We start from the raw sequence: 15,258 nt of genomic DNA, 5'->3' as shown, positions 1-15,258 counted from the left end.
AACAGATATACTATTAAAACTTTCACCCTTTAAGTTGGAAATCAAACAATAATCAAATCCTCCAAAATCAAAATGAAATTAAAAATCAAACCATTTTGGGTTAAATCTGTCTACTTGAAACAGATTGAAGTCGACTAAATAACAATTCAGAATTATCTTAAAGTGAACTTACAAAAATAACATCTATATGTTAACACTGATGGGAAGGAACCGAAAGTGACAGTGGACCATTTTGTAGCACAAAGTTTTGAATTAAAAAAACTGCCTTTTTAAAAACAAACAAAGCGGCAGACATATTAAGTTAAATCATATCAATTTATTGTAGTTGTTTCAATTCCAGCCTGTACACAGAATTCCTTGATCACTGGGGTGGCAAGAGAGAAACACAACTGAACAGCTAGAAAAGAAAAGGGTGCCATCCTGTGGACGAGCATGAGATATTGCATTCAAATCACATTTTCATCCTTTGGGTTGTTTACTAGGAAATGCAGCTGCAAGTCAAAGAAAAACAAAACATAAGTTACATGATTAGTCAATTGGTTTGAGGCTAAAGGCAATATTTTCATTTAATAAAATCAAAGAAAAAACTTCAAGGGTCACAAACGTCATTAAAGGCACACTATATCTTTAAGGTACAAGTTATAGTTTAGCATGAATGCTGAGCATCTGATCTATCAATCTATGCTTATTCATTGGTCAGCTGATACCTCAAAATGTCAAGAATGTCTTAGCAGTTCAAGTTGTACTCCCATTACTTCTTTAGAAACTCCTAAACTTAATAACTGTCCTTTTAATTATAATTATATAAAATTTTATTATTAAGACATTTGCCCCAAATATGGATAAACATGAAGATGCAACACAATACATATTTTCACTCATGTAAAAATACTTAAAATACCCAGTCCTAGGCTTGATAAAATGAAATCTGTCTATTGAAATTCCAGTTTATGAAAGAAAGATTAAAATGAAATTGTCGTCTGAATTGTCTCAAATATAGATTATCAGGAATGTTATAACTTTTGGTCACGGATAAGTGGAAAATGCTTAAATAAAATCTAGTTAAAGACAAAAATACATACAAAATAAAGGCAAAAACACCTCTGTTTTTGATGACTCCTACTGAAACATACAAGGACTGAAATGCTATAAGAAATTAAAGTTCTTGTCAAAGTGATCCACACTCTATTGACCAAAACACAATCATAAACCCTTTTACAAAATAAAAATATACCTAAGAACCTAAAAAAATAACACACACTAAAAAAATCCATAACACAACAACACAAGCCAAAACTCTTTTTAAGCATAATTGTATAGTTAAGAATCTGGACATATATTGAACTTAAAATCACAGTTCAGTGAAACTATAGTTTGGTGAAAATCAGAGGTAAAAAACTATATGAATACTGTTCAGTTTCTTGCACAGACCGATCGTTTTGTGTCTTTACACATCAGTGTATCGTCACGAGCCGCAGGGTTTAATTTGGTTTTGTTTGTGTATGTTTTTTTGACTCTCAAAGCCGTGATCCCATCCAATTCCATTATATGACTGACAGACTGCAACAGCAAGGGGTGGCTGATGTATAATTAAATTACTGCTTTAAATATTTTTTTTTATTATAGAGGATCAGCAGAAGTGTGTTATCTGATTATATTTTGGTCTTTATAATTCTCCTACATAATTTTCTTCAGGATGTGGCTATGTCCTTTTAGGCCGTTATGTGTGGCCTGTAATTGTTTAAGTCTCGACTTCACCAGAGCCAACTGTCTAAATGTTGAAGACAGTAGCAAGACTGCTGGAGGATAGACGTCAGCTCTCTGTAACTTTGCTCTTTCCAGTTGGGAAGGAGTCTTTCATTGTTAAGGGCCTGAAGTTTGGGTGTCCCTTCCCGTAAGACCTGATACAAGCAGGGCCATCGGCTCTGTATCCGTAGTCGAGTCCGGCGGTCCAGAGTAATGCCCCGAACGATCTTTTTCGCCCGCAGCTCTCGCAGCGCTGGGAGGTTGAGGCAGGAGAAGACCAGACCTCGACTGGGCGACACATCTAGGAACTCGAGCGAAAGGGATTCAAGGGTGTACGAGATGCCTAGATTTCGCAGTGGAACAAGAACATGGAGCGTGAGGGATTTTAGATTAGGCAGCGATTTCGTCAGCGTCTGTAAAGTGTTCGGACTGACCCCTTTGAATACCCAAAAGTACTTCAATTCTAAGATACGGAGGTGTTGAAACTGAGTGATCAGTGCAACTGATGTTTCGGACCAGTCGAAGTGCAGCCGCATTTTGGCAATCCTGGGACAGCTGTGGACGAGTCTGGCCAGGAGAACCTGAAAGTTATTGACCTGGTCCATCTTGGTAATATTGTCTTGATGAGAACTAGAACTGGTGTGGACACGAAGGTCAAGAGGTTCGAGCAGGGTAAATGTCCAGTTCAAGTCTAAATAACTGAGATCCCGGCAATGCACGTTCTCTAGAAGGTGCAACAGGAGCTCTCCCCATTTATTGCACTGGTCCCCTAGATCAAAACTGGCCTTGAGAGTGAGCAAACTAGCCCCACGGGATAGAAGATGATGGGTGTAATGGTGAACCCAAGCCTTCCAGCGCTCAAACTCTCTGTTGGAAACAAGAAGACCCTCCTGGCCCAGATGAAACACCCCACGGCGGGAATAGTCTGCAACTCTCCAGAGCTTCCCAGAGCGCACTAAGCAGCTCCAGCTCACACACACAAGGGCAGAGTTGCATTTGTCCACCTCACTGAGGAATGAGAGCACATGGAGCTGACATTCCAACGGTAGGTTGTTGAAAGGGAAGTAATCTTCATCAGCTTTAACCCTTCTCCTTGTGTTAACGGGAACAAGGGCTCTCTTCCGTTGAGGCATTTTGTCAGTGCTTGATTAAATCTTTAAGATCATCCTTTTGTCTTGCTCTCTCACTGAGAGACGTTTGACTGCACCTTACAGAAAACACAATGTCATTTATTATGTGCATCTCAACAGTAAACATCGTCTGCAAGTTCATGTCAGAAAGTTGCACTACGGACCGAATCAGGTAACTCAAGAACAGCTGTAATTGTTTCAGTTCGATTAATGAAGGAAATCTTTGTGAACTGGAATAAGTATTTTTGTCAATACAAAATGTTTCTTAAGTGCAACAAGACAACAGTAAATGTCTAAAACAAAAGCAGTATTAAAACATTTTAATGTGTTCAAGTTATTTAATCTGCGATTTATATTTAAAAGATCCTTTCTGAATGATTAATTTAACTTGGGCACCTCTGTAACTGATTCGATTCTATTCGAGAAAGAAATCGTTCACACCGGGTTTGTGAACCGAATTAATAATTTTCCCCCAAAATTAAACGTTATTTTAATGTGTAACAGGACAAAGCATCTTACGCATAAAACGTATTCAGTAATAAAACATTTTAACGTCTAAGTTCATCAGTGTGGGATTCATATATTTCTAACTTAAATTAGTAAACAATATATAAACACGTATAACTTACCTTTAACATACTAGCATATTTCTGGGATGGCAAGTTAATATTACAGGCGAACACACTGTAACACTTTGCTCTGAGAGGCTGGTGGAAGAAATAGGTCGTGAGTTTAATTTTTTTTCAAAACCAAAATATACAAACTTGCAAAGCCAGTAAGTTAGTAGCGCCTCGTTAGCTTGTCACCGCGGCCTGAATCTTTTAGCGATAGCTGTGAAATATCTTCTGTTCTAAAGTTGGCTCAGTTGAATAATATAACTCAAACAACTGTGATAGTCTGACTGAGCTCTTAATTCAAAAAGCGTTTTAATTAGAGAGAATTAGTTAGCACTTTAGAGCAAGCTAAGCTGTGCTGAGGATCCCTGTAAGAGGCTGCTGTTGTTGTTCTCGGCGAATGACGTCATCAACGTGCGCGCTACAGCCGCGTGTGTTTATAGCTGATCCGGGAACAGCTCTGTGGATGTAGTCCTGCTGCTAGTTTAATCAGGATTTAGTTTCAAAGAACTGATCCAAGGACAGGCTCAACGTGCTTTTCGATTTCTGCTGTCAGTAGTTCCGCATCTAGCGGCAGCGGGTATCATTTGGTCGCATTTATCCATTACTACTTTTGTATTAAACGAATATTTCACACTGATCTATGTTATTAAGGAAAATCGTTTCTATAACGTATTTCACGGCGTGTATCTGGTAACGTAATGGTCTAGACTCTACACATCTGCACAGACTGGTGATGGGAAGTCCGAATCATTTCAGCGAATCGGTTCTTTCGAACAATTGAATTCAATGAACTGGTTTAAAACGCCGTTTCAGTTGTTTTACGTCATCCCGTTTTTCCCAGCGTGCTATGAACGTTCCAATAAGCCACATGTGGGCACGTCTGTTTAATACTTGTATAAATTCATGTGTCCCCATGTTCATTTTGGTATAAAATGAGTTAATCACAACTCATACAAACGTGGTTTAGGACCTAAATTTTTTACATTTATGGTAAACAAAGTCCCTTTCCTGTTTCTGGCAATTCTAAATGTCATTTTTCGTTAAAGCCACATGTATTTTGTAAGTGTGTTGATGGAACTGTTATACAGTCTACTCTACACAGTCAAATTATTTGTTGACATTTCTGATTCACTTTCAACAGTGTTTGGGCTAGTTACTCAAAACATGCAATATATTACTCATTACTAGTTACTCCATTCAAAAGTAATGTTATTACTTATTACTTTCTGGCCACAGAAATTAGTTACATTACTTTTCTTTCATACCCACATAAATCGCATATATTCCCCATAAAAAACTTCTAAAAAATACATATATTTCTGCCTCATCATTTGAACAAAATCCACATTGAATCGCAGTCAGAAGTTATTACAAATACTCAGTGGTGATTAATAGTAACTTTTAAGTGAAAGTGTTGTATTAATCTCATTAATTGTCATGTGTAGCTTGAAGCTAATTGTAGCTATAATTTCTCTGTTATGCCCATATATGATTATAAGTTATAAGTTCAGAAGAAAATGTTTTATTCTCTAAAAAGATTTTATACAATTTATATCTGGATCAGAGGGATGTGGGCTAGCCATGTAATGCCAGAGTAAAATATGCCACAATTTACACAACTGTGTTCAGATAATCTTTTCTCCTAACAAAATCAATGTAATGGCAATATTTCCATCCGCTGAATGTAAGCTTTTTGTATTCCATATGCCTGCTGCACTGCAAAGTTCTTGTGCCTGTGCAAGTTGTGAAAATTATGAAAATAAATCTAGGAATTAATGGATTGTTGGACTTCAAATAATAAAAAAAGTAACAAGCAGTTTTATGGATGGTATAACTGTAATATTATTACTGAACTCTTATTAGTGATTAGTTACATTACTAGTTACTGCAAAAGGTAATATTATTACTGTAACTAGTTACTGCTCAACACTGTTTTCAATTAATAAATCAATAAATTTTTGTTTACAAATCAAAATAAATAATTTAAAGTGCAACAAGACTTAGCATCTCATCTCAAATGCATAACAAATGCAGTATCAGAATATAGCTCTTAAGTATCTTTTAAAATACATACTTTTCTTCTTTTTACAGAAGTATCTGACACCATTTTTTTTATTAAAAGATCATCCTTTTGAATATTTAATATTTTACCTGTAACTTTAAAATTATTTGTTTATTACAAGCAAACTTTTGCTTTTAAACAATGGATTACAAGAGTTGTCAACTGGCTCTGAAAAATAAACCCCTTTAGGATTTTTTTAAATTCTTTTTTTTTTTTTTTTTTTTTTTTTTTTTTTTTTTTTTTTTTTATGAATCTGGTCCAAATAGACTATTTTCCTTGTAACCTCACCTTTCACAAGTTATGATATCAAATGCACCAAATCTTCTGATGCATAAATGCATAAACTGTTTTTTGTTTGTTGTATATTTGTTGATTTATTTTGTCCGGATGTTTTTCTTTATTGTTCTTCAGTGTTGGTATTTTTAACATGAGTAAAGATAATGTTGAAAAGGGATGGGTCATGGGTCCACTTTCAAAACGTCATGATTCCCAACAAGAGACTTCAATGCAAAACAAATAATGAGAAATATTTTGCAACACGTTTATTAGCTATAGCTTATTATTGATTAGGGTACCATTTCTACATGTGCGACTTCCAAAAAATATTTGTTTTTCATTGTTCTATATACCTGCACATGTTACTGGTTTTAGAAGTTGCTAGAAGAAAAGTTAAAGCAGAAAAGAGTACATTTGTGAGAGTCGATGGTGCGGTGGGATGCTGTTGCCTCTCCACGGAAACACAAGCGCGCTGAGCCGCAAGTGCACATTTAAATGGGTACAACAACAACGCAGTCTTTGTATACATTTGAGTTTGTCGAGGCTTTTATAGCGCTTGATCAACATACAGCCACCTTTTCCTTGTGCGACAGTATTATATGGACAGTTTGGGGGGTATAAAGAAGGAGCGAGCGTCAAATTAGCGCCGATAATTCAAACATTTTGGGTCTTTTTCTTTCCAAGGCGGCTCGGTAGTCCTGGTCTTCTCTGTTGATCTGGAAACGGTCGCCATCTTGAATTTTAATGTAATATTTTCGGACAATTTTCGGCAGTATGAAATTTTTGGATTGCATTGGACATCGGTGATGGGCAAACCTCAACGCAGAAGAGAATAAAGTGAGTATTTAGAGTACTGCGTGAATATGCTAACCGTGATCCCTCCTGCTCAGGGCTTTTCCGGGTGTCGCCTAGCAATCTCGCAGTTAGCTGTGCGTTAGGCCCAGCTTGATACTTATTTTATTATCGGTTAATGTCAGTATCTTTAAAAAATATCCCCAGAAATAAAATTTACGGGGTCTAATCATGCTCTTATATGTATTATTACAGTGCTGGAATATCCGTCAGGAACTCTGTTTAAGGTATCTTTGCTCTGCCGGTCAGGCAAGTCTCATTGTTTTGTTAGCTCGATGCTAAGCTAGTTAGCGTTCATCGAATGTTTACTTTAACTGCTAATTTAGGCTGTTCGCCAACATTAAGCGACCTAACTCGTTGCACACTTTAGAGTCATTGTGACCTCACCGCGTTTATGTTTAAGTAAAGCAGTAATTTGGGGCATAGACTAAAATCGGCGTGTTAATGTGGTTTGTGTTGGGATTTAAATACACCGTCGCTTACAGGGGAGCGTTTTAGCCGCAGTGGAAAAGTATGCTAATGTAAGTTATCGAACACATTTTAAGCATAAATTAATTTTATGAAATATTGGTCGATGTGGCATTATTTAGTAGACAATCTTGATTGTAAATTCAAGGTTTGTAGTTTAATTGAAGGCAGCTTTTGTTACTTCCAGTAACCTCCAGGGAGTGGCGCTCTATACTCAAGAACATTTGAAAAGTAATCATCTCACAACACTTTTTTTAATTCCCTGCATGCGGATCATGAATTCAGCCACTACCATGGATGCTGAAATTCTTTTCAAATTACGAATATTCATAAAATACATTTATGTGTTGATAAGCTGAGTATAATATTGATTCATTATTTTATATAGGTGAAGTAACAAGTGAAAAGAAGCAAGATTGATTCAAGGTTTCCTGGCAGATAAAACGACAGATCAGGCTTCAAACCAGTGGTTTCTGCTGTCTCCTTGTTGAATGGTTTCTCAGAAGCACACAGAAGCTCAATGCGCCTTCTCCAGACCGCCAGCTGGTATGAAGTAGATGGGAGAATCCAAGAACATGGTGCTGAATGGCAGGAGACATGGCAGCAGGTTCTCCAGTAATCAGCCCGTAAGCAAGTCCAGGCTGCAAAACACACAGAGAGCCCATCTTCGTCAAAGCAAGGGCTCCCCGAGTGCTAGAAGATGCAGTCGACGTAAGTTCCTAGCAAAGCCATCACAGAGTGTCTTTGAACTCATTTAACTACAAAAGCAGAATCTCAGTCCTGTTCTCAGTGGTTTTCATGCTGAATCCTCTAACAGGTTGTGGTGGGGCGCCCCCGGAGGCAGAAAGGCGCCATGTCCCCTCATCGGGAATGACTGCCAAGGAGCTGTGTGAATATGATGATCTGAGCACCAGTTTGATCCTGGATCCTTACCTTGGCTTCCAGACCCACAAGATGAACACCAGGTTGTGTTTCTAGATTGGTGAATTCAAATTCTCAGTGTCTGCAGTCAGGAAGCTTGTCATTCATGTTAACATGATGCTCTTTTTTAGGTTTCGACCAATTAAAGGTCGGCAAGGGGAGCTGAGGGAAGTGATCAAGCTTTTTAAGAAGCATGACAACCTGGAAAAAGCTTTTCAGGCTTTGACTGCTGGCGACTGGACCAGACATCACTTTCTCAACAAGACCAAGTCCCAAGAAAAGCTCTTCAAAGCGCATGTAAATGATACATTTTGAAAGATCTCAATTTATGATGACCCATATTTTTGTTTGCTCTCGTGTCCTGGCAGTCTTTGGTAATGTGTAAACAATTTTAATTGTTAAATATTAAATGTTTAGTATTAAATATGATAAAATAATAAATATATAAAAATTAAAAACTTGTTTAATATTTATTTAGAAAATGAATATTAACATTTAACAGTATTATTTGTTTGTTTGCTTCAAATACTTAAATATTAATACTGAATGTCATATTTAATATTTTAAAATATTTTTTATTTAATGATTAAATTAATATTTTAAATACTATTTGTGTATACATATTTGCTCCAAATACATATATATTAATATTATTTTATTATTAATTTTACATATATTTTGTTTTTTATATTATAATATTTTAATGTTAATTTTATAGAATTTTCCAAAATCAGTACAAATGGTTTATACATGTTATTACGAAGATGCAATATTTAAACATCAAATGCTTGTTTATTATTTAATTATACATTTAATATAATTTTTTTTATGCTTCAATATTAATATTAAGTGTAATATTTAATGTTTTACTGTTTGTGTAAACACATTTGCTTAATTATGCAATGTAATATTTACATTCTATATTTTTTCCCTCTCGTGTCCTGGTAGGTGTTTGTTTACCTACGCATGTTTGCTTCAGACAGCGGCTTTGAGATCCTTCCTTGCAATCGCTACTCTTCTGAGCAAAACGGAGCCAAAATTGTAGCAACAAAAGATTGGTGAGTTAACGTTTTTATGTGATCAAATCATCAACTTTATTTGCTTCTTGTTTTCAGCATGTATTTGTTTACTGTGCACATTACAGGAAGAGGAATGATAAAATTGAACATCTTGTGGGCTGCATTGCTGAGCTGTCTCCCAGTGAAGAGAGGATGTTGCTTCGACATGGAGAGAATGATTTCAGTGTCATGTACTCTACACGCAAAAACTGCGCGCAACTCTGGCTTGGACCTGCGGCTTTTATTAATCATGGTATTTCTCTTTCAGATCTTAAACAGTCACACCTGATCAATAAATTATGTAATTATAATGAGGTATCTTGATGTAGTAAGTTTAAGGTGTTCATTGTTTTTACAGATTGCCGGCCAAATTGCAAGGTAAGTACATATGAGGCTGGACTCTGCTTTATATGAAATGAAGACTAACTTGAAGACTTAACGAGAAACAGGAAATTACAGGAAATTACATTTGGCTGATGTGTGGTGTTTGTTGCAGTTTGTGTCAACAGGCCGAGACACCGCCTGCGTGAAGGTTTTGCGGGACATCGAACCGGGGGAAGAGATCTCCTGTTACTATGGAGATGGATTCTTTGGAGAAAACAATGAATTCTGTGAATGCTATACTTGTGAAAGGTATCATGTGCTGCATGCCTGTAGTTTCTCATGCTTCTTTCAATTCGGCACTTAGGAATAAATGAATATAACAACATTTTGTATTGGAAGGTCTTTTTATAAACCGTTACAACTTGCAGTTCTATTTAAAGAATTCTCAAGTAGTAGCTTGTTCCAAACATTTCAATATTATCCTTAAATGGTTGTTTAATTGAATAAAAATTAATATAATTTTAAATGTATGCATATTAAATGTAAAATTTAAACATTAGCAATATTAGTATTGCATAAAACTTAAGTATAAAACTAATATGAAACATTCCATTTCATTTCATTTCATTATTTGTTTATGCATATTCTCTACAAATATTTAGTAATATTAACATTTAGTATTCGTATTTATTTGCTTAAAATTTTTATTTTAAATGTGATATTTAATAATAAATTAGATTTTAATGCAAAAATTAAACTTAAGATTTTATTTGTTTATACAAATTTGTTGCAAATATCTGTTTATTAAATGTAATAATTATTTGTGTGTGTATCAGACGCGGAACTGGAGCTTTCAAGTCGAAAGCAGGGTTGCCCGTGGAGACTCCGGTGATCAATAGCAAGTACGGCCTTAGAGAGACAGACAAGCGTCTGAACAGACTGAAGAAGCTGGGGGAAAGTTGCAGGAACTCTGACAGCCAGTCTGTCAGCTCCAATCCAGAGGCAGACTCTCAGGAACCAACCACTGTACAAACATGTGAGAGACCTGTAATACTAGACATTTGATACTAATAATGCTGTTCCAGCTCAAGCTCATCATTTCTCTTCCTTTCATTTTTTTCCAGCATTACGTAAGAGGACTTCACAGTCCTGTGGCAAAAAGCACGGAGAAGCTAACGCTATAACAAGGCAAACTCTGTCAAGCCCTTCATCTTCTACCTCATCCTCTAAACGAAGTCAAACGAATATTTCAAGTTTACCAAAGAGACTTAAATCAAAGCCCACACAGTCTTTGCCTAAAGGAAGACGACGGTGTCGAGGCATATGGACGAAATCTTCTAGCCGAGTGAGTGCTAGTGGGAATCTCAAGGAGCCCTCCAGACGAGACGCAGACAGACGCAGCTCCGGAGGCAAAGGCAGTGTAGCGCGCCCATCAGAAAACAATCAGAGCTCTTCGAAGTGTGCTTCCCCATGCAAGGACAGCATACTTTGCCCTTACAGAACTCGTAGGTCCACGAGGACCTCTCTCGGTGCTCAGGGGGCAGACGGCACACAGGCATCAAGTCAGCCATCTAGCCCAGGTGTAGTCCTCAAATCGGAGCCTGGAGAGCTCATCCCTGTGACACCAGGGCACCAGATGAACACCCCTAGCTTGGAGACCAGCTGTCCAAAGAAAGGGACGTGTCCCAGACGCAGGAGGTCAATAAAACAGGAAGAGTCCGGCTCCTACGGCGAGTCCTTCCTCCAGGAGGGCGTGCCCGACCTGCGTCACGCGGTTCGGGCTGCAGATGTAGCAGACTGTGGGAAGGTAGTACTCGGCCTGCCGGACTGCCACCAGCACTACAATGGCTCGGCTAAAAGCAGCAAGGCCCTGCGCCGAGGCAAGGGCAAAAAGAAGCGGCAGATCACGCGCTACGATGCTCAGCTGATTCTGCAGAACAACTCAGGCATCCCCAAGATAACACTACGCCGGCGTCGAGACAGCAGCAGCAGTAAGAACGAGGCCAGAGAGGCCAACTCCTCCAGCTCCTCCAAAATCAGCATCAAGTTCAGCAAAGAGCACGAGAAGGACCGGAGCAGCTCGTACGTGGCCAAGCTGAACAATGGCTTCAGCCACGGCCCCCACAGCAGCTCCACCAAGCTCAAGATCCAGCTGAAGCGGGAGGAAGACGGCGCAGGGTTGCATCGCACTTACCCGGAGGACGTCACCTTAGGCATCGTGAAGCGAGAAGAGGGGGATGTACTGGATCACAATGCGGGCGCTCAGGTAAGTCAGAGCATGGAAGTGGAATCGCTGTCCTCCGAGGACGAAGAAGAGGACTACTTTGATAACGAGGATGATTTCATCCCACTCCCACCAGCAAAACGCCTGCGTCTCATCGTGGGCAAAGATTCCATTGACATTGACATTTCCTCCAGACGACGAGAAGATCAGTCCCTCAGACTCAATGCATAAGCTGTGTAAATATCCATTGTTTCAATCATGTTCATTTTGAACATATGTAATTTAAATAGAAAATGCAAATGTATAATTAAATCATGGCAAAATATCTTTCTTTACCTTTTAGTGATGGCACTTTGACAATTGTTTCCTCACTATGACTATAAATATTGTAGAAAGTGTACAGGTTATGTATGAATTCTATCCAACTCTGATCACGTGCAGATTTTGTTAGCATTCTGTCCAGCTTAACTGTTTTATTCCATAAACCTCTCAGCTTTGTTTGCAAGACGTTAATCCACTTGGGAAACACATGCATGGTTTCACCTCAAAAGGTTGACACGTCATATTTCAACAACAGTGTTCCCATGCACAAGAATCACATGCGTCTCTCTCTTCAGCTTGATCTGGCTAAAGGGAATCATTGAGCTAACAATGTGCAGAGGAGCTCAAATTTATACAGATCTCTCCACATCTTTTGTATCAAAATACTTTTTATCATGTGTCTGATTTTTTGGCCATGGAAGGCCGTGGTGCTCATTGTGGTGGCCTGGTGCTGGTCCATTAAGATACTGGACGATTGAATAATTATTCTGTGAACGTCAGACCCTTTTTGTGTGACCTTGGAAGTCCATAGAGAAGCGTGCCTACGGATAAAAGTCCTCAAGAGATAAGTTGTACTGAAACATCATCAATCAAGAATCTGTTTTCCTGAATCACGGTCATTGTGGTATTCAGTACATCTAATTGACTTTGTGGTTTTGTGTGCATTTTGTGCTCTGCCTAAAAATGATAAAAATGAAAAAAAAAAAAAAAAAGCTAAGGTATTCAAAGCTGTTGTTTGTGTTTCCATTGTTGATCTTAGGCAGCTGCCATATTAGGCTATTTTTATTTGTACCTTTTTCTATCGTTTCTTTCATTATATACTTTACATTCTGTAATGTCAAAGGTCTGCCATCTGTGGGCTTTTAAGAAGTTGTCAGCTTCTTATCCTAATGATCACAAAACTCCTATGGTCTCAAGCTTACAAACAGACTCTTAAGAGCATCATGACAGTAACAATGTAGGATGTATACATAATCTGGGGGCATACTGTTCACTATGTATATTCTGGGACTTGTTTTTATTTAACTGTTTTAAGTACTTGAAAACTATAAAACTCATTTTCAAGATACCTGCTTGTCTGATGTCATTATTAGATGTAATTGTAGTTTATCTGCAGTTGCAGGTTACCATACTCAGTTATAACTTTCTAGGTTTTATGCACTTTTATGCAGCTACAGAATGAATTTAAATATAGTGAAAATTTGTTGGAGTCGAGAGAACCACAAAATTATATTGGGATCTTCTTCATTTTTAGTGTCAGTTTTAACTTTTGTACATTTATCATGAACTCTTTAAAATTATAATAAAGAAACAAACATGCAAAAGGTAGGGAATTTTTAGAACTTTGGGCTTGTTTTCACATAAAGTCACTTGTAAATATGGGCGGTTGCTGTCTCGGTCTTTGTCAGAGAGTAGGGGGAGGCTGCAGATCTACGGCCCAGACAGTTTTACGCCCCTGTTGTTCCTGATGCATCCAGTAGGAGGAGGCTGCCGTCAGAACAGAAGAACACAAGCCACAGGCCCAGATCATTATCTGTTATGTGTAAGATTTTAAATGGTGTTGCTCCTAGAAATATAGTAATTATTAAACTTTGTGGTTTGGAGGGATTGTTCTTTTATGCTGGTTTTATGGAGGGTGATTTTACCCCAATATCATAAGGCAAAGATAATGCAAATGTGAAATGGATTGTCATAACACTTTTATATGCATCCCTATACTGTAGGCACAGAAGCCACTCGAGAGATCCTCCTTCTAGTCTCCCTAAATAGTAATCAAAGCCTGGTTTTGGAGATGACCAGAGACATCTTTAGGTTCACATCTAAGAGATGATTACGTTCCTATGGCATTTAACGTCGACAGTATGCCCTCTACACCATGCTGAACTCTCCATTCAGTTTCCCTCAGGTGAGCTTTTCTATTTTCTTCATTAAAAGGTTTTCTTTGTTTTCTGTTTATTTATACAATTAACAAAAGCAAAAAAGGTCTCTAACACTAGCTTGCACTATTCTTTTTCTGTTCTATCTGTTTTCTTTTTATTTATTATATAGTTAAAAAAAACTACCATCTTAAACAATGAAAAGAGGTTTAGCCCATCCTGACAAGCTCAATACAGCCATCAGGATGCGCTACCATCTTAAACAATGAGTTAAATGCCTCATCTGAAGGACGCTGCTCTTTAAAGGGGCCGGTTTAATGCTTCATCAAAAGGTCGCTTCTTTTTGCAGTCTGAAATCTGCATCGTTATAGTAGGACTTTTGCAGGGAATAAGCGTCCACTGCTGGCCAGAATAAAACTAAGTCCAGCATTAAACTAAATTTTATCAAAGGGGCTACCATCCACATATGGGCCAGGCTCTGGCCTGCTTAGCTTTAGTGAGGTAACAAAATTTGAAAGGGTAGCACAAGTCGCGGCACTGAACTATTTGCGGTCAGGTAGTATGAATCAGTGTTGTTAATCACTGACAATTTATATAGGTTACGGTTCCTGAAATATTTGCTGAGATTATCTCGGTATCACATCTGCTTGGTTTGCTTCTGTTTCTCCAATATGATGATTTAATTGGTCTTTACTGTACCACTCTGTATACTCTCAGTTCACTGCTCAATGCGATGATACCTTTAAAATGGTGCCTCGGTGACGTCACACATCATAAACATGACTGACAAAGATATTCTGGGCTTCTTTTCAGCAGTTTTTCGGGTTTGCTGGTGCTTGGCGACCATAATGCAATAAACTGTGACAAACCACTGATCATATTAAATCTCTGCATCTTCTGTTTGAGCATTATTTAGGTCATCGCCTAATTCTTGTAGACTGGAACTAATTTTTAATTGGTGGATCCTCTCTCCCTCAGGCCCAGTGAGTAGGTTATTCCAGTGGTTTTTACTTCATGTCCCACGGACCCTCATCTTTATACATTTTGTATTCATCATCTTCCTTATCTAACAACTCATTCAGACTCCAGGAACAGTTTGAAAAGCCTTACAGAGAAATAGGGGGCCTCAATAAACCTTCTTTACTCAGGTTTGTATTTTTTCTTTGTTATTGATGGTTTTAATTATATAAAATATAACCTGTTTAAATGTTGATTAATAAAGCAATTCTATTTCTTTTTTCTCATAAAATGCTTCTTCAGTTATTTTGGTGAGGTATCAGTTATATTTGAAATCTGTTTGGTCATATTTACTTTTCATTTTCCTCTCACTGATTCACACTGTTTCTGGGGTCTTGCATATAAAATCGCACAGCATCATCTCT

At 37.8% G+C, this 15,258-nt stretch overlaps 2 protein-coding genes across 2 annotated transcripts; one reads left to right on the top strand and one right to left on the bottom strand.

Moving 5' to 3' along the window:
• Positions 1-1,620: 1,620 nt before the first annotated feature.
• On the bottom strand, positions 1,621-4,011 carry si:dkey-12e7.1 (uncharacterized protein LOC557553 homolog). Its single transcript, XM_019076528.2, has 2 exons — positions 3,506-4,011; positions 1,621-2,953 (listed from the first exon to the last, which is right to left on the bottom strand). Exon 2 carries the CDS (start codon positions 2,877-2,879, stop codon positions 1,755-1,757), a length of 1,125 nt encoding a protein of 374 aa, XP_018932073.1. The 5' UTR covers positions 2,880-2,953; positions 3,506-4,011; the 3' UTR covers positions 1,621-1,754.
• Positions 4,012-6,166: 2,155 nt separating this feature from the next.
• On the top strand, positions 6,167-13,068 carry LOC109059335 (histone-lysine N-methyltransferase KMT5B). Its single transcript, XM_019076525.2, is given in 10 exon segments — positions 6,167-6,668; positions 7,540-7,862; positions 7,969-8,116; positions 8,204-8,369; positions 9,021-9,130; positions 9,217-9,383; positions 9,489-9,508; positions 9,627-9,763; positions 10,291-10,490; positions 10,579-13,068. Coding segments are annotated over 9 exon segments (2,499 nt in total). The 5' UTR covers positions 6,167-6,668; positions 7,540-7,642; the 3' UTR covers positions 11,910-13,068.
• The last annotated feature ends 2,190 nt before the right edge of the window (positions 13,069-15,258 follow it).

Source organism: Cyprinus carpio, chromosome B18 (assembly GCF_018340385.1).
Source record: "Cyprinus carpio isolate SPL01 chromosome B18, ASM1834038v1, whole genome shotgun sequence".
NCBI classification, from domain to species: Eukaryota; Metazoa; Chordata; class Actinopteri; order Cypriniformes; family Cyprinidae; genus Cyprinus; species Cyprinus carpio.
The sequence above is the reverse complement of the archived record's forward strand: the minus strand, read 5'-3'. Positions and strand labels throughout refer to the sequence as shown.